At 36.2% G+C, this 20,116-nt stretch overlaps 1 protein-coding gene across 15 annotated transcripts in view; it reads left to right on the forward strand.

Moving 5' to 3' along the window:
* The window catches only part of Lrrc7 (leucine rich repeat containing 7), a 426,547-nt gene that overhangs the window by 74,684 nt on the left and 331,747 nt on the right, over positions 1–20,116 (forward strand). For all 15 annotated transcript variants that reach the window (XM_075980998.1, XM_075980991.1, XM_075980994.1 and 12 more), the window contains exon 2: positions 10,446–10,543. In XM_075980998.1, coding sequence (XP_075837113.1) covers positions 10,446–10,543 — 98 coding nt within the window. The remainder of the gene's footprint in view (positions 1–10,445; positions 10,544–20,116) is intronic.

Here is a 20,116-nt window from a genome sequence, read left to right on the forward strand (position 1 = left end):
GAAGCCACAAGGCCAGAACCAGCACATTCAATGGGCTATAGGGTGCAACTGTCCTTCAATAATTCCTCATCTCACAAAGGTATTTTAAGAGGTACAAAATCCAAACATTTTCAGATCAACAATATCTGCGCTCATGTAAGAATCCCCCAACTCATTTAAAAGAAACTGTTCAAGGAAGAACTTCAAAACTAAGAAAAGTGATTTAAAATAGATAATTCAGTGAGGAATAGAAGCATATATTAAGTATATAACTTTATCTAGACATGGAAAGAATGTTCAAGATCAAAAAGTTAAACTGGAAAAGAAAATTTAGCTCAGAAAATTGAATAAAAGTAAAACAAAAACAGAAAGCAAAATCAGTCAGGAAACATGAATCCAAATTGGTGTCAATGAGTCACAATTATGAACATATTCTGATTAAAACTCATTTTCACAACCTAAAATTAAAATACAAAACAAGGAACTGGAAAGGTGTCTCAGTGGTCAAGAGTACTTGCTGCTCTCCTAAACGACCTGGGTTCAGTTTGCAGCCAGCATACAGCAACTCAGAACCACCTATCACTCCAGTTCCAGAGGTTCTGATGACCTCTTCTGGCTTCCTCAGCACTGCAAATATTTGGCACACAGAAATGTATTTAGGCAAACACTCATACAGATAAAATAAAAGTAAATAAACCTTTAAAATAAAAAACAATAATTTCTCACTTAAGACCAGTGTGTCGGGAACACCGTTCCTTAGGACATTACTGTTGGATACATTCTGCCCTGTGTTACAAGGTAAACAGGCTAAAAGGCAAATGGCAGTATTGGGTGCCCAATCATTGTTTCACAATTATAGTTAGCTCACTAGAATGTTGTAGCCTCCCATAATCAACAACGTCGATAGCCTCACACAGATAAGCAAAATATTAAAAAACAATAGGAAAAATAAACAATTTATTATCATCTTTTGAAAATAGTCACATTTTTACTCTTAAATGGAAACTAAAGAAATATTCACATTATTAACATTCATTTTGAAGCACATTTGAACTCTTAGAGTCAAAAAACAAATTCCGAATTGAAAGAGGATATGGATGATGCTAGAAATTGATGAATGCTAAAGTCAAAATGAAAACAAGAACCTGGTGAGGAAGACTGAAAAGCTGGTGCAGCTGGTGCAGCTATGGGCTTCAGAGAAGCTGTAGGGAGTGAAGGATGGAGTAGCCGCTGGGGGAAGCATGGCTGAAGGAGAAACATCTAAACAACAATGAACATTGAAGGGATTCCGGAGAAAGGATACTGCCAAGGTAGAGGCCTGAGACAGGAGTTGATGCACTTATCCAAGTTCAGTCAACTGAGCATACATAACATGGGATCAAATATGACAGAGGGAACAAAGAGATCAGGAGAAATCATACAGGACCTCATGGGAAATTACAAGGAATGAGTGGAACAGGAGTCCCCTGTCACACAAAAATGTGACTCCTGACTTGAAAGGCCCTTAATGGAGCAGGGATCAACAGAGAATCGTTGGCATTCCTTTAGCGGAGAAAGTGTTCACTTTCCCCAAAAAAGTCAATAGCCAGTGGAGAAAACAAGTTCTTCTGACCATAGGAAGGAACTAAGACAGAAATGACAGGCACAGTCAGACACTGCAGGGGAAATTACTATATGCTGGTATTTGAAACCCATCTTCCTAAATAAATGAGTCAATGTTATTATTCTTTCTCTAATAAAGGAAAACACGTGTTCTATTTCTTCATATTATAAAATACTGAGATTAAAATATTTTATAATCTGCAAAGTCAAAAAATTATCAGTGTGATTGGAACCATGATAACTGCCTTTTGCTCATGTCTGTTACAGCGTTCACTGGGTTAACCATGGTGATTCATTTACCTAAGAGGGCTATATAGTACCTTGGTTGTGAGCGGTTATTACCATATATAAAATTCTAGAGAAAAGTCCAGAATGTAAACAAAGACCATTCGCTCATTTGCAGACTGCTCAACCCAAATAATCATGCAGAAACTATAATAGTTACAACACTTCTTGGCCTGTTAGCTCAGGCTTCTTATTAACTAACTCTAACATCTTAACCCATTTCTATTAAACTGTGTATCGACATGAGGCTGCTGCTTACTGGGAAGGATCTGGCAACTGTCTCCTTCTGTAGCTACATGGTGTCTCTCTGATTCTGCCTACTCTTTCTATATATCTCTTCCAAGCTGGCTATATTCTGCCCTGCTCTAGGCTGAAGCAGCTTCTTTAATAACCAATGGTAATAAAAACATATTCATAGTATATGTAGGGGAATCCCTCATCACCAAAATGTTATTCCAGCAGTTCTCTGTTGTACTCAGCACCTGCATGCTCTGAGGATCAAATTATTGGGTGTTGAATTCAACTCTCCTTCAAAAATTGCCACTGATAAAGCAAGGCCCTTTCCACTGTTCCTTTAACTCTTTTTTGAATTCAAATCTAAGTAAAGAGACTTGGAAGACTAGAGAAGTGACAGTTTAAGGGATTTGTAGAAGTTAATGTTCATAGTATGTTACCACTGTCCTTTTTGACTTTATATTTTCCACTATTATTTCTAACTATATGTAACAATCCTCCTTCTATCTGCATAATGATACTGCTTTTCATTTTTTAGTTCTATTTTGTAATTTATTTAGTTTACTATGAATTGCTTCTCTCAAAGTGTTAATCTATAGGAACATAAGATATATTGGACTGGCTAGTTTTATATCAACTTGACACAAGCTAGACTTATTTTGGAAGAGAAAACCTCAATTAATAAAATATACCCCATCAGATTGGTCTCTGAGTAAGCCTGGGAAGCATTTTCTTGGTTGATAGTTGATATAAGAGGGCATAGGCCTTGTGTTTTGTGCCACCTGTGAGCTGGTGGTCCGAGGTGCAATGAAAAAACAGGCTGACCAAGTCATGAATAGCAAGCCAGTAAGCAGTATTCTTTTATAGTTTATGCTTCAATAACTTCCTCAAGATTCCTGCTCTGAGCTCTTGCCCTGCTCCCTTCAAAGATATCCCATAATGTGGAACTGTAAGCTGAAATAAAGCCTTTCTTCCCCAAGTTGCTTTAGGTCATGGTGTTTTATTATATAAATTTTTTAAAAACTGAATTGTCTATTTTCTCTGGTTTTGTGAATATTAGATACTTCCAGGCATGCTGTGTGCAAAACTTTAGTCATGTGTGGTTACTGAAAATTCCATTGGAATAAACTAAGACTCAATAAAAATATTAAATCCAAAGTTTAGTTTCTCTGTGACATTAGCCAGTTTAAAGTCCACAGTAGCTGTGCATATACAGCAAATGGAAACCAGAGCTGCTCCACACTCCCATCCTCTCAGAAAGTTGTATAACAAAGCCCACATCAAAGGGAGACAGATCTAGATCTAAATAGCAAAATTTTCTCTGTATGACCCTAAGCAAATCACTTGACATCTTTGAGAGGAGGCTAGTCGGAATGAAATGATCATGGAAGGAAATTAATATACATAGGCCTAACACAACCTACTTACAATAAACACTGAGGACGCTTATGCTTGAAAACTTATTATTTCCCCAACTTCCATGAGTATCCTGATCCAGTCAGTCTCTCTCTTATTCTCTCATCCAATATAAATCTACTTCAACCAGATTTTATTCTTAGCCACACTCTCATTCCAGGCCACAATTTGATATCGACATAAGTATTATAGACAAGTCTGTGGTAAAAAATCATTTTACTGTGGCAATCACCAGTCTTTCAAATTGATCAGTGGCTCTGCTGATAGACCATCAGAAAATGGAGCAAAACTTTTCACTATCTCTTTGGTCATTCCTTACTCTTACAGCATCCTTCCTACATGCTTTATTATCCTTGGCCCTTAATCCACCTCTCTATTGGTCAATGACTTTATAACTTAGTGAATCCATTGAACTCTCCTCCCTTGAATTTTCAAACATGTAATTGATGTTTCTAGGAGTTCTCAAACACTGAACAGTATCTGAACAGAATCATACAGAACTTGACTTCACTGACTACTGCATCGTCAGTAAGCATCTTTAGTTTTGGAATAGGGTGAACGGTTTAAACTTTCTCAGATGGTTGAGATGGAAAGACACTAAACTGGCTTTGGGGAGACACTAAACAGTTTGTAGATGTCTTTTGCTTACAAATTTTAAATATCCATTCATGCTGTTTGATATTTACATGGCTGCAACATACTTCTCGGGCATACTTCCTATAGCTACTTAATGAGACCAATATTCTGCCTCACCTGTAGTCCACACTATCTCTCATTGCTGAAACTATTAACACAATCCACTGGGGGCATGCCAAGCTGGAGAATAGATGGTACAGCTCCTTTGCAGAGTCCTGGAGAAACTTCAAGGTTTCATCCTTGGAAACTTTGGCCATCTAATGCATGCTGTGCATCATAAATTTCACAGGTTGAAGAGTTTGCATAGACAGCAGCGTGGTCCTCAGATGACTGGCCTGTCAATTATATAACACTGTGTACAGGAATGTGTGTCTCCCAGTGGGCACAACATTTACAATTCTAAAGAATAAAGAGAATTTTAACGTCTTCAATGTTTGCTTCCATGATCATGTGATGTACATAATTTATTGAAAGTTTCTCTTGCTCTGGTTAAATCTTCAGCAGTTCTTGAAAGAAATATCACTGAATGAAGCAGACATTTAAGTAGCACCAGGATAGCAATCAAATCATAACCTGGAATCAACATATTAACAAACAAATACACATACATTTATGTAGTGTTGTTTGATACCCTGAGTAGCTTATACATATAACATTCATATATAGGTAGACAGCTAGTATTAGTTTTGTGTTTATGAAGGATTTTACATCAATTAAAGATATCTTACTCAGAAGAATAGTATTCATATAATTTCCATACAGTCATGGGGATAATGAAGTAAAAATCAGAAAGCAGGGACAGGAAGGTCCAGTTACACCTTTTACATCCTGTGTGCTATGAGTAGGTCACTGAGAATCTCTAGACCTTCACTTACTCAATTAAAAATGCTCTTTCAGAAGACTTCTCTGTGCCTTACATGAAACAGGGGTGAATGCTAAAACATTAGAGATGCTTTAGTATTCTTCCTAAAGTTGGAAAACAGTACTAAATTGTGAAATATCTAAACTCTCTCAGAAATGATAAGGTATTTAGCTCTTCAGATATCATGATGTAGATAACAGGGCATTTTTATTCATCCAAGTGTTCTTAGGTTGAATCACAGCCATGTATTCTCTTAAATTATTAATTAAAGTACATTATATTATAGTAACATTTTCATCTCTAAAAACTGACAGTTATTATGCATGGATGTTTCATTTTTATTTTCATACATACATGGTCTTGGTTAATTATCTTCCCATTCGCCTGTCTTTAGCTTCGTGTGTACCCTACTGACCCCCAGCATCCTCAATCCTACTTTCTTACCACATGTTCTAAGACCTGACCTATCCTTTTCCCTCTTCTCATGGCCCCTTTCTTGTTTCCTGATCCCTACCCATGCTCATTCCTACATGGATGCATGTGCATAGAAAATAAAAGCCAGAAAAAGAACATGTGGTATTTGCCTTTCTGAACCTCAACAGATAAATTTGCTCCATCCTGTAAATTTCATTTTTCTTTACAGCTGAATGAGATTCCATTAAGCATATGACCCACATTTTCATGATCCATTCATCAGTTATGGTCATCTAGGCTGACTCTGTTTCCTGGCTATTGTGAATAGCAATGATATGGCTGTATGTTCTCTGCCATGGGATATGGAGTCCTGTGGGTTTATTCCCAGGAATAGTAAAGCTGCATAGGTGGATTATACGGGGGAACTATGTTTAGTTTATATGAGGACACACACACACACACACACACACACACACACAGATTTCCATGGTGGCTTCTCTAGTCTGCATTTCTACCAATGGTGAATAAAGGCTCCCTTTCCCCACATTCGCTTCAGCATTTACTGTAGTTTATCTTTCTATTGCGGTCTTTCTGGCTTGGATAGAGAAGAATCTCAAAGCAATCTAATTTGCATGTTTGCAATGGCTTGGATGTTTTCTGTTTCCATGATGACTAAAACATTTATTTCCACAGGTATTTTTCTCCACAAGGCCAAATGTTCCTTTTCTTTAATGGATAAGAGACAGATTTGACATTTTTTTTCTACCACAATGAACACAATAATGTTACTACACAGTTTCTTTTCTATTTGCCAAAATCATGATTCATAACCATTTCTTCACCTGCCCTGTTGCTCTGTGACGTATCACAAACCACTTCACTGTGGTAACATGTCTAATCCTCCCAGTAATGTAGTGAAAGTGATTATCGCTTTACTCATGAAAAACTGAAGCACAGACTGTGTGAATAAGTTGATGCTATCTTGTAAGAGAAAAGATTTTAAATGAGGTCACATGGCCAGCAGTAGGCATGAAGCCTACCTCATGTTTGTCATGCTTTATTCCTACATTGTGTATCTCTTGGCATCTGTTTCATATTCCCAGAATGCAGCCTCCAGTCACTTGGTCCTTGGATGCCAATTGTAACCATGCAAGAGCAAACTCCCTGACTCTTGAAGCATCTTACCTATTCCCCAGCAGAGGTGCATGGGGATTGAATCTGTTCTCAGATATTAGAGAAAATAGTTTTCTTAGGAATGAGTTACATGTATTTCCAACCTAGATAACATCTCATTTCATATCAGAAATTAATTATGATAAGTAAAACTAATCTCTTTAAACTATTTGAGAGGTGAAGATGTGAGTCAGTGAAAGAGTACTTACTACATTCAAGACCCTCTCAGTTCAATCCTGCACTAGAAAAAATACTTAAACACATCTATGGAAACATTTCATATGTAGGTTATAGTTTCTTTATTTTAGTATATTTAACTTTAGCATATTTAACTAGTATTTACTAATCACTATCCATTAAATTATAATTATATTGTCATGGAAATTCATATGTTTGCTAAATGATATCACTAAATTTTGTTGAATTGATTCAAGAGTCAGAAACTAGAAAACCTGATACAATTTAGTTTTCAGGTCTAACCCTCAAGGCAAGAGTTAGGATCTCCTGCCACACATACAATACTAAAGCAAATGGTATCTTAACTCCTTCAGGGGCCTCTTGTGTTCCTGCCATGGTACCATCATGATCTCAAGATCAACATTTTTTCACCAAAAGTGAATTTCAAATGGAACCAAGATTCACGTTATAATTGCATATTCTGAAACATTTTCTTATATTTTATAGACATGTCCACAAGCAGATTAGTATGTGTATATAGTAATAATTATTTTTATCAATACTAAACTATACTAAAACAATAGTAATAATAATAAAGAAATACTTTCAGATTCACCCAGAAGCATGGAAAGAAGCAAGAAGTCTGTTGTTGGAGACGCTTGTTTGTTCCCAGCGGCTCAGTCCTGAAATAATCACATAGGAACCATATTATTTGCAATACTCTTTGGCCAAGAACTTAAGCATATTTTTGCCTAACTCATATTTTAAATTAACACATTTCCATTAATCTGTGTATTGCCATGGCTTACCAGGTAAAGTTCTGGCGTCTATCTCTGGCAGTGCTACATGAATTCTCACTCACTCTGCCTTCTTTCTCCCAGCATTCAGCTTAGTTTTCCCCATCTACCTCTATTCTGCCCTGTGCAGGCCTGTGACAGTTTTTTATTAACTAATAGTATTTAAAGCATACAGAGGGGAATTCCACATTAGTCCATCCATGAAGGCTAATCTTTGAAATGTTCAGGACATGCTATTTCTTCCTACAGGATGACTTTAGTTTTGTTTTTTTTTATAAATGTGCTTACCTTCAAATGATAACTCCTTCTTAATAACTTCCCTTTGGAGTCATTGCACTGTTGTGATAAATTATCATAGACTGAGTGGCTAAATGATGGACATATACAACTCATAGTTTTGAGGCTGGAATGTTGTGTAATTAAAGGAGGTTGACAAGGGCCCATAATAAAAGATAACAATGTTTATTGGGGATTATTCACAATAGAAAGCCACTGCATTCCTCTGCTATGTGGGCACTGGTTTTGTGAACTGAACTCTGACCACCAACCAAGTGCAAGACAAAAGATGGATGAGCATGCTTCCTGTCTGTGCTTATAGTACTTAAGACCATGCCCTAGTGGGCTGGTAGCTAAAAGACTATTGGCTGAATGAATTTCCACAACAGCTCCACTTTTGTCTAAATAAGAGGGTTTTAAACCTAAAACAATATTATATACAATAAGAACAAATATCAAGTATTGTCCAGGAAAAAGAAAAGGAAAAAATATATATAGGAATAGAACTATAACCAACATGAACAAGATTAAACACGTTAAATGTCTAGACTAAGGTAATTAGCAAATAACAGATTATTTCTGTTAACAGTAGCTGTCTTATCCTGAGTAATCTAAGTCTTGTACTGAATGTCTTATCTAAATTATGAGAGGAAAGTAGTCATAATTATCTAGTCTTCAATACCATCAAAATCCTGAGAAGGAAAACAATATTACCTATGTAAGCAGGAAGTGCAAGAAAGCGACTTTGGAAATGTACAAAAAATGACAGAGACAGTTGGCTACCTGGGCAATCACCCAAAGTCTCATTTGCAATGTTGGGGCAACCAACTTTGGCGAAGGCCTAGAGATCATATTCGGAGGCAGGAAAATCTGGAAGTCTTACCCTCTCTTGGCAAGGTCCAGCAGCCATTTTTGTTTGTATTCTGCTCGTCCAGTATGGACAGCCTGCATGTTGTCAGTAGTTTAAACAGAGGCAGCTCTTTTCCCAAAAGCCAGTTTTGCCAAAAAGAAAACAAGTTCCAAGTGGAGTGTCTTCAGTGTCCAATATTTTCTCGGGAAGGGATTGGTACTACCAGGAGCAATTGTGTCTCATGTCAGCAAAATCCTGAGTTATTTAAATGTAATATTTTATAGTTCTTTGAAGTATTTGAAGATTACTTATCTATGTAAAATATGATCTAGTGCATTTAGATAACCTGACTAGTCTAACTATAAGTATGATTAACATAGTTGACTATTGACTTATAATTCTTAATACCTATAGAGCTTAAGGACTAAGGCTTCCATTCTGAAATGAAACAATCTTTAAAAAGATGAGCAGCAAAGGAGGACAATGACCCCAAAATGTAATATATATATACATATATATATGTATATATATACATATATCTGTGTGTGTTTGTGTCTGTGTGTGTCTGTGTGTGTATATCTTGACCAGAGGTAGAAATGTGTAGTGTAATATGATAAATACATCCTAAAATTGCACCAATATACAAAATATCTTAAGCAGAGGTAGAAGCATTCATGCCTATGGTATGACAAAATAAGTTTCCATGTTCATGGTGCAGGCATTTTGCTTTGGAGCAAGGCCTGCTTCATTGTGACAGTCTTCTCACTGACCATGTGTGGAAGAGAGAGATCTCTGTCTGTTCTTTCTCCCCACCTTAGGAGAACAATGATTTTATTATGAATACCCCATGCTTATAACATTCTCTAAATCTACTTTTATTTCTAATTTCTTCCAAATACCTTTATATTGGGGGTAAGACACAAACATTCAGTCTTGATATTGTCTTTTTTGAACTGCTTATGAACCTTGTCCACGTAGTTGTGTGTGTGTGTGTGTGTGTGTGCATACATGCGTATGCACACACTTGATTGATATACAAAATAGATGGATGCCAGAAAACAAAGTCAGATGTCATTGCTCAGGTCTACTTTGTTTTCTTTGTTGTTGTTGTTTGTTTGTTTGTTTTGAGAGGGGGTTGCTGTCCTAGAACTTGTTGAGTATGCTGGGGTGACTGGCCAGCAAGCCCTGGGGATCCCTCTGTCTGCCTCCCCAGCATTGGGAATGCAAGAGTCTGCCAACACGCCTAGGATTTTTTAACTAGTTTTTGAAGATCAAATTCAAGTCCTTGTGTTTATATGGCAAGCACCGGCATTACTGAGCTGTTTCTCTAGCTTTACGTGATTTTTTTAACATTTTCAATCAAAATGCCTTTTAAAAGCAAAGCACTCTCCAGTTTACCATGCTCAATGCTCCCTTGCCATCTTTTTTTAAAAAATATTTATTTATTTATTATGTACACAATATTCTGTCTGTGTGTATGCCTGCAGGCCAGAAGAGGTCACCTCACTACAGATGGTTGTGAGCCACTATGTGGTTGCTGGGAATTGAACTCAGGACCTTTGGAAGAGCAGGCAATGCTCTTAACCACTGAGCCATCTCTCCAGCCCCCTCCCTTGCCATCTTATCTTAGATACTCCCAGTGGTGTGGACTACAAAGTTTCTGTTGGTATTTAAACTTGAATTTCATAGTTTCATTATCAATCAAGATTTAGGTATTAAAATACTCTTGGTCTTTCTCTTACAGGATGGAGAGCCTAATACGGGGAAGGCATCCCCCACAATATCAGCGAAGTCCTTATAAGGAGGCTCGTGCAGCACTGCGGAAGAGGCCTGAAGAGGAGTGTAAGTATGTCTGACCATAATAACCAAGTTCTAGGTAGATTTCTAGTAAATGGTGCAAAACAAGAAATTAGAGAGGTATTCAATAAACATATATGAAATTGACCTGATTTTTTTTAATTACAACAAATACAATTAAGTACTTTGAACTCTATTTTTCCATGAGTATTCCTCTGGTACTTTAGAGACTTCATGTGGCATTCAGATTTTGTGTGAAATGAGAACAGAAAAGTCCACACAGTACTCTAACTCTTTTGAGATCTAGAGGTACAACATACATACATACATACTAATGTTCTGAGGAGCCTAAGATAAACAAAATTATGAAATGTCCTTAAAATCAACATTTTGCAATTTCCTTTGGACTACAGTTCTCTTTGAACATTTTTTCTTTCTTAAAATGCCACACTTTTGAAAAACACTGGCAACTGGAGAAATAAACACCTAAGGGTAAATGTATACCCATTTGTCATAATGAAATTTTATATTTAATAGAATTTAGTAAAACGTTTTGAAAGATGGATGGCATTGTAAAAACACTTTAATCCAATCTCAAACTATTTCGTATTAGAATGTGCAGTTGTCTGTAGATATTTTCTTTAAATATTTATATCCCATAGTATATAACAGATTTTTGGAGACTTTTGGCATGATATTCATATCTGAAGTTTGTAAGATGACTCATGAAACTAACTTTCCTTGTGGTATTTGCATACAGTTATTTTTGGCATACTAAATTGTGCTCCATTATGACATTCATCTAAGTTTTGTCCAATTTTAAGAAATTACATTTCTTAACTGTGAGGTTTGTGCTGAAATCCACAGACATAGATAACATAGTAAATTATTAACTTTATATTTGCATTTTAAATTAGTTTGAAGTGTGGCTAAAGATCAAACACACTGCTTGCATACCCAACCAGTGAATCATTCTCACTGTGTGCTGTATAGTGAAGTCAGTATATACCTCCTGGCAGTAACTTCTATGCCATTCACCAGAGGGTTGAATTTACGTCCTATAGCCTTATAAATAATATCCAATAAGAACTAAAATGTGAAAGTGAAGATGCTGTTCAACAATAATCACTTATGAAGAGCCTTGTTATTAAGTACTACCTCTTTTACTGAATTCATAGGAAATGCTGGACTTTCTCCTCTTCTGAATTCAATACCTCCTCTTCATTTCTGGTATAAGTCTATAGATTTTACTTAAAAACTCAGAAGTAAGAGAAGTAAGATATGTGGATACATTGGTAAATTGTTCCCAGAAAATTGCTGTTTAGTATAGTGATTTCTATGAGTAAATTATAGAGGCCAGTAGTTACTCAGCTGTAGTTTACTATAGTATCCATTCTGATGCCTATTTCCATAAGTAAGACATTATGGAAACACATAGTGATTAGATGCTCTGCAGAGCTACCTTTAGCTTCACAGAAATACTCAAGTAGCCACAACTCAGGCTAAATGTTCCACAGAACAAAGCCAGAGTTCTTTATCTGGTTCTTTATCAGAAAATTTTTATTTATTTATTTTATTTTTGTTCTTTGAGATAAAGTTTCACTAGGTGTCCTAGACTGGCTTCTAACCGATGGCATCACACAACACTTAGGAAAGATATGAACTCCTATCTGAAATAGTGGTTCTTAAATTGTGGCATCTAAGTCGGCAGCAGATAAATCATCTGAGAACTCACCAGATGAGCGGAGTCAAAGGCTTATGCCAAAACTTGCTTAATAAATACCTCTCGAGACTAGAGTAGTGGTCTGCAGTTTAAGAAGCAATATTAGGGACTGTGACGCAAGGTTAAGCATGAAATCATCAGCTAAGCAAGTGATTGATGGCAGACAAGAGTAAGTCACCAGCTTCACAAGACTAATGATGATAGATATACCATCTCATACTTAAAGCTTATTTCTTTCTGGTATAAACTATATGTATTAAGATACTTCATTTGTAGCTAAGAGTTTTATTGCTTTAATTGCAGTAAATCTTCACAAAAAAGACTTCCACATACATACAGATACACATATAATCTTCCCCAGAAGTATAGATTGCCCCTTATAAATGCAATGAGGATTGCTCCTTGTGCTCTGACAGGGGAACATCATCTTTTGATAAAAAGACACCATCTTTTAATAGCAGAGACAACATTGTGACACTTATTTAATTGAAGGCACACGAAAAGGTCTATTCTGAAGCACAACACATGTTAGCAATAACCCGCTGCAGTACACTGCGTTGCTTTCATGAATGACTCAGTTTATACACTTCTAAAATTCGGATGGTGGTGGGTCATGCCTTCATCCCTCACGGGACTATTGTGAGATGAAGATTTATATGAAGCATGTTGCATAGAACCTGGGACACAAAGTTTTATTCAGCCTTTTGATTTCTTCCCCTTCCTTCCTCTTTGTCTCTTTTAGCTTGCTAATGTTACTGTCATATGTCAAATAAATCTTTTGTTTGAGGATAGTAGAATATACTTTATATCAAAATTTCATTATATTCAAAAATCCATGAGATTATAGCTTCAATCACTAGTACTGTCAAAAACTGAGATTTTTGTGTTACTCATTTTTATAGAAAAATAATAATGTGTGATACAGTAGAATCTCCACACAGATGGCATCAAGCTGACCCTGCAACTGCTAGATTATAATTCGTTTTATCTGTCAATGCATCTAACACACAGTGTAGTTATGTCCTCCTGATTCCACAGGTTCAGCCTAGGCTCGGTTCCACATCCTCTGCTCAGTTCCCAGCAAAACCCGCCACCCCAGAAATACAGCACCACAGAAATCTCAGTAGCATTCTCTACCTGTCAAAAAACAGAGAGGAATGTGGAGTTTTGTTCAGATGACAGGTTCTCTTTGTGGAGGGAGGTTTTGATAAATGGCACATTTCACATGGCTATCTTTGATAACCTATAATCTTTTATAATGTTTTCAACATTGAGATCAACATTAGGTCACCAAACACTGCTCTTAGATGGTTATTAAATATTAATTTCATCTAGATGTGCTATAGCTAGCGAGGCTGAGCAAATATCCAGAAAAAAAAATGAGTTGATTCTTGTACAAACAGACTTTTATACATGCCCAAGTTATTCATTTAAAAAAAAAGTCAAATAAAAATCTGTTCTCAAAACCATATCCCTGATCAGCTAAAAACACATGTTTATGTTCTGTTCCAAAAATCTCTTTAAAGAGCCTTCTGTGGCAGCCCCATTTGCTTGCTTCATGCCTTCTCCTTTAAAAAAGCCTGATGCAGCTTCCAGCCTGTTGCTCGCCTAGGTCAGCTTCCATTCAGATCACCAATGACCTCTTCATGCTTTTATAAGACTTTTCTATTTCCGTGTCACCAGTCATAATAAATCCACTGGCTAAAACTTTTGTTTATTGTCTCTCAATTATGAGTTAAGCATTCATTCCTAGGTTCTCTGCTATGTCTTACCAGAAGCTCAGCTTGGGAAGAATCCATTTTTGAGTGTTTTCAAGCTACTGGTATATTTTATTTCTTATAGATTTGAAGAACAACTACCACCTCTTTTTGCTGGCTGCCATCTGGGGACACGTTTGAGGCTCCAGATGCCTTCCAGTTAAGCTTCCTGGACACTCTAAATATGGACGCTTATTCTCCCTTTCACAGTCAAAATCTTGTTCTTGTTTAAATATTTTCACTTGACTAAACCAGAACTACCCAAGATAATATCAAATTTTTATTAATTCAAAATGTTTTTCTGGAGACATAGTGCCAATCTTTGCCATAGTATCTTTGCCACAGTCTCTTGGCTAGAGAAAGGTGACAGTCCTCTGTGTTCTTAGGAGTGGTTTTTATAAGAATCCAACATCAGAAGGTACAATAATATTCACAACACAATCTTACAGTTCTACTTGCCATTTGCTAAACTCATCAAGCATTTTAAGTGCTTTCTGAAAAAAAAATAAATAATCTGAATGTTTACATCCTTCCAAAATCCATTTGTTAAAATCTGATTACTGACAAATGACAGTAGGGCATGCTTTGAGAGAGTTAAATGGCTAAGAGAAAATTCATTGTAAATGCGATTGATTTCCTCATAAAAAGGAACCACCGAGAGGCTTCTTCATCCTTCCTATGCTGTGAGCACATGTGGAGAAGGAGCCACTACGAACCACAAAATGGCTCTCACCAAGGTCGCAAATCAACTGCACCTTGATCTTGAAACTGTGAGAAAGGAATTCTGTTGATGAGTCTCCTAGCTTGCCACAGCTTGTTTCACCGGCAACAGATTAACACAGATGCTTTAGTGGTCATGACCCTTTTAACACTATACTCCTTTAATTTTCTTCCAGTGTCTCATGTTACCCTCTTGCACACCCAACTGTCTCTTTACAGCCATCAATACTACTTTCTGGAAACAGTGTGAAGTCGTCTTTGTTCCAAATACACTGCCATATACTACCAATACAGCCCACCTCATCACAGTGTCAGTAGCTCCATAATCAGATGACTCATAGTTGATACCTCCAACCCTGACCTCTCTCCACTGATCCAGATGATAACTTAACACATCTTAGCTGGTTCAATCACATAAAATCCACAAATCCAAACCTGGATAACCCATACCCCCTTCAAAGCCTGAGCTTTTTCCAATATTTTTGTTTTACTTTTAAATGATGATAAAAAATGATTTAATCTAAGGGTCATTTCTCATTCCCTCCCACCCATTTTGCAATCTATTTTGATTTCAAAGTCTCTCAATGTCACTTTGTAAGTACAATTTAAATCTTTCCACAAATAAATTTTGCAAAGATTGCAAGGTTCTAAAGAATACTCCCTTAAGTGATTTCCCTAAATACATTTCAGAAAGTCTTTCATCTTAACATTACCCTAAGGTGTTACCCAACAAAGACAAAGGCCTTCCTGTTGGTTATAAGACTTCACAGAGTCCTACCTCTGCTCACTCCTTCAACTTCATCATGCACTTACCTCTTTCTCTCTCAGTTCCAACAGCACTAGCATGCTTTTAATCTTTGAACTTATTTAGTAGCACAAACATAGAGTATAATGTTGTAGAATATTTTAAGACATGGTACATTTGTTTGTGATGTAGAACATTTGTTTTAATGGTGCTAAGGTGTGTTGCATTCTTTTATATTGCATTTCTTTAGCTCTGTGAAGTTGCATTACTTGGCCTTTCTAAAACACCTGATTGGTCTAATAAAGAGCTGAATGGCCAACAGCAAGGCAGGAGAGGGATAGGTGGGGTTGACAGACAGAGAGATTAAATAGGACAAATCTGGGCAGAAACGATCTAGGAGCAAGAGAAGGGGGAAGACGGTGGGGCAAGCCACCTAGCTACATAGCAAGCCAGAGTAAGAAGTAAAGAAAGGTATACTGAAATAGGGAAAGGTAAAAGTCCAGACACAAAAGATAGATGAGATAATTTAAGAAAACCTGGCAAGAAACAAGCCAAGCTAAGGTAGGGCATTCATAAGTAAGGAAGAAACTCCACGTATGATTTCTTTGGGAGCTGGGTAGTGGGTTTCTCAAAGAGAGATAAAAAACGAAACTGGTCTCCACTGTGTATTTTTTATATCTTGGTTAACAATTAAATGATCAAGCTGTGTAGGACTCTTTCTGGGCCTCTGCTGTATTCCATTTGTTTGCATTACTATGCTGTCTCTGTCAGTGTGGCTCTCTAGCATAAATTGAATTTGGGCATTTTGCATATATACAATTTTATTTTATACCTTTAAAAAAGAAAACAATCATTTTTCAATTTACATATGAATCCCAGTTCCCACTCCTCCCCTTCCTCCCATTCCTTCCACTTCCCTGCCCTCTCCCCCACCACTCCCCATCCACTCCTCTCAGTGAGGGTAAGGCACATTGCTTTGAGGAAGGACCAAGGCTCTCCCTACTATATCTAGGCTGAGCAAGGGATCCACCTCTAGCAATGTTCTTTTTGCTTAGGATTGCTTTGACTATCTGTGGTCTTTTTGTTTCCAAATAAATTTTAGAATTGTGTTTTATACTTCTGTGAACAATGGTCATTACAATTTTGATGAGGAAAAAAATTAAAAAAAAATTAAAAAAAAGAATTTTGATGAGGATTGTATTGACTCTGTATATTAGTTTTGATAATATAGCCATTTCTGATGATTCAGAAGGATGAAAGGTGCTTGCAACATGTGTCTTCCTCATGATATTGTTGTTGTTTTCTTTATTATTATTGTTATTATTATTATATCTTAAAGTTTCACCTCCTTAGACACGTGCATTCCTAAGTAGCTTTTGAAGCCATTATGAATGAGATAATTTTCCTAATTCTTTCTGAGCAAGTTTGTTGTTGTCTTCTTTCTTACAACTTTACTAAAAGTGATCATATCCAAAAGTATTCTGGTAGAGTCTATAAGTTCTTTTAAATATAGAATCATATCATTTGCAAATCATGACAGTTTGACTTCTTCCTGTCCTGTTTGTATGCCTTTTATATCTGTTTCTTATTGCTTTAGTTAAGATGTAGTATGTTAAATAATCCAATAAAAAATGGAGTAAAGACCTAAACAGAGAATTCCCAACAGAGGAATCTAAAATGGCTGAAAGACACTTAAGGAAATGTTTGACATCCTTAGTCATCAGAGAAATGCAAATCAAAACAACTCTGAGATTCCATATTATACCTGTAAGGATGGCCAAAATCAAAAACACTGATGACAACGTATGCTGGAGAGGTTGTGGGGAAAGGGGAACACTTCTGCATTGCTGGTGGGAATGCAAGCTGGTATAGCCCCTTTGGATGTCACTGTGGAGATTTCTCAGAAAATTAGGAAACAACCTTCCTCAAGACCCAGTAATACCACTTTTGGTTATATATCCAAAGGATGCTCAATCGTGCCACGGGGACATATGCTCAGTTATGTTCATAGTAGCATTGTTTGTCATAGCCAAAACCTAGAAACAACCTAAATGCCCCTAGCCCAAATAATGGATACTTTTACACAATGGAGTACTACACAGCAGAAAAAATTGACATCTTGAATTTTGCAGGAAAATTGATGGAGCTAGAAAACATCATTTTGAGTGAGGTAACCCAGACACAGAAAGACAATTATCAATGTACTCACTCATAAGTGGTTTTTAAACATAAAGCAAAGAAAACTAGCCCACAAATCACAATCCCAGATAACTTAGACAACAATGAGGACACTAAGAGAGTCATACATAGATCTAATCTACATGAGAAGTAAAAAAGACAAGATCTCCTGAGTAAATTGGGAGCATGGGTTCCTTGCAGGAGCATTGAAGGGGAGGGGAGAGGCAGGGACAGGAGCAGAGAAAAATATAGAGCTCAATAAAAAACAGATTTAATATGTTATATTAAATAGTAGTAGAGAGAATAGATGTCCTTATCTTATTCTAGAATTTAAAGAGAATATTTGAAAAAAAAAACAAAATATTTGGATAATTTTACCCATCTAGTATGTTGTTGGCAAGAAGTTTTTTATACTTTATTTACTACATTGAGATACACAACATTTTTTATGGATTTCTTCAGGGCATTTATTATGAAGGCGCTCTGAATTTGTCAAATGTCAATTCTGCATTTCTAATAAAAAATCATGTGATTTTGAGGCTTAAATTTATTTGGCATATTATAATTTTTAATTTATGCATATTTAACCAACAATGCATTTCTCAGATAAAACTACCTTGGTTATGATATGTGGTCTTTTTAAATGGTTTTTAAATTCAATTTGCAAGTATCTTGTTGAAAAATTTTGTTCCAATATACACCAGTGACATTGTCTTAAAGGGATTTTATTTTTGTCTTGTTATCCGGCTTTGACATCAAGATTAACATTGACTCTGTAGAATTACTTTGGTACTGTTTCTTTCCTTTCTCTTTCATGTAACACTCTGAGAAGTTTTGTAGGGTCTCATCCTTAAACTGAGTAAAATTCAGCAATAGATAAATACAGTATTGGGCTTATCTTTTAAGTACTGCTTCAATCTCCTGGATCATTATGAGTCTGTTTATGTTACTTATAACTTTAAATTTAACTTGACTTTAACTTCTTATGTTGTATACATTTCTAAATTGCACAAAAACAAAACTTGAAAAACTGAAAACATAGGGAAAACATTTCAAGATGCAGGAACAAGCAAGAACTTTTTAACAGAACTGAAGTTGTACAATTCAATAACCTGAATTGACAAATAGGAATGAATGAAATTAAAATATTCTTGCACATCAAAGGAAATTATCAGAAAAGTGAACAGGCATCCTACACAATGAGCCAAGTGTTTTGTGAGCCATACTTCATATCATAGTTAATTTCTAGAATATAGAAAGAACTATAAAAGTTATCACACACACACACACACAACTGTCAATCAGTCATTGGGTCAATGATCTGAATATTATGTTTAAGAAAACTATAATAACCTTACCAAACAAAATACTTATATCATGCAATTCTTTCAAATATTAAAATGTCTTAACATTAGCCCTTTTCATGGGGTTATAGCATGTAATTATGTTACTATCTTCCTATGAGCCACCAGAAATGAAAGGACCTGATCCTATGCTTAGGATGACTTTACAAACTCCTGGCATAGTCAAGTGTAACCCCAGAGTTCTGGCTGTGTATTTTCCACCATACCAAGGTGTTACATGTCATGTTGCTTAAATTGTTCTTGTATTTCTTTTTCCTCCTACCACTCTACTACAGAGATTGAAGGCTTATACAACAAATGCAGAATCAACTGCATCATGTTTTGTACATTGTCTCCCATTTTGCTTTTCTCTTTCAGAGATTGGAAGCTGCAACAATTACCTTTGATAAGAAGTATAGATTAAAGATGTCAGTGAATCAACAATTTAAACATCAATACAATTTAGTACTCTATGATAAATAGAGGAAAGTCACTGCACAATAGAAATACAATGTGGGCTCCTCTGGTGGGAAAAACTAGGAAGTTTGAAATCTCAGCACAAGGAAGATAAAAACTGGGTAGTGAATCCTGGGCTAGCCTGAGCTACACAGTCAGACCCTATCTAAAAAGCAAAACAGCAGAAAAGTGACTCTGGAGCTCTGGTACTCTAGTCAGCTTCATCTCAGCTGTGCTAGGCGAAAGAGTTCTTATTGTCATAGCGTCCTTATTTCTGTGTGATGCCTACCTCTGTTCAGCAGTTCAGCTTTGCATTCATATGAGGGGACAAGGCCTCCCCAGTCTCATACAAGGTTCCTTTCTCAGATGACTATACACTAATCACATACATTAATGGATTAGAAAGCTGAAACTGTACTCAGTTGAATTCTCTATGTGCACACACATAATCAACATATTCCACTGACTACTTGCTTTATCACAGTACAAAGTAAGATTAAAGGGTGGTTAGATAAAGTTGGAAAAAACAGCTTGAATATTCTTACACTTTGAAAATTAGTAAGAACTACTATAAACCCAGTACTACCCTGGAGTATTTCAGATGCATTTTGATAGTTTCATCACTCACAGCAGGACAGTAATTAAAAAATTATCAGCAAAGAACATACTTAAAAAACACTGTATCCTTGCTTTGAT

This window comes from Microtus pennsylvanicus, chromosome 7 (genome assembly GCF_037038515.1).
Source record: "Microtus pennsylvanicus isolate mMicPen1 chromosome 7, mMicPen1.hap1, whole genome shotgun sequence".
Classification (NCBI taxonomy): Eukaryota; Metazoa; Chordata; class Mammalia; order Rodentia; family Cricetidae; genus Microtus; species Microtus pennsylvanicus.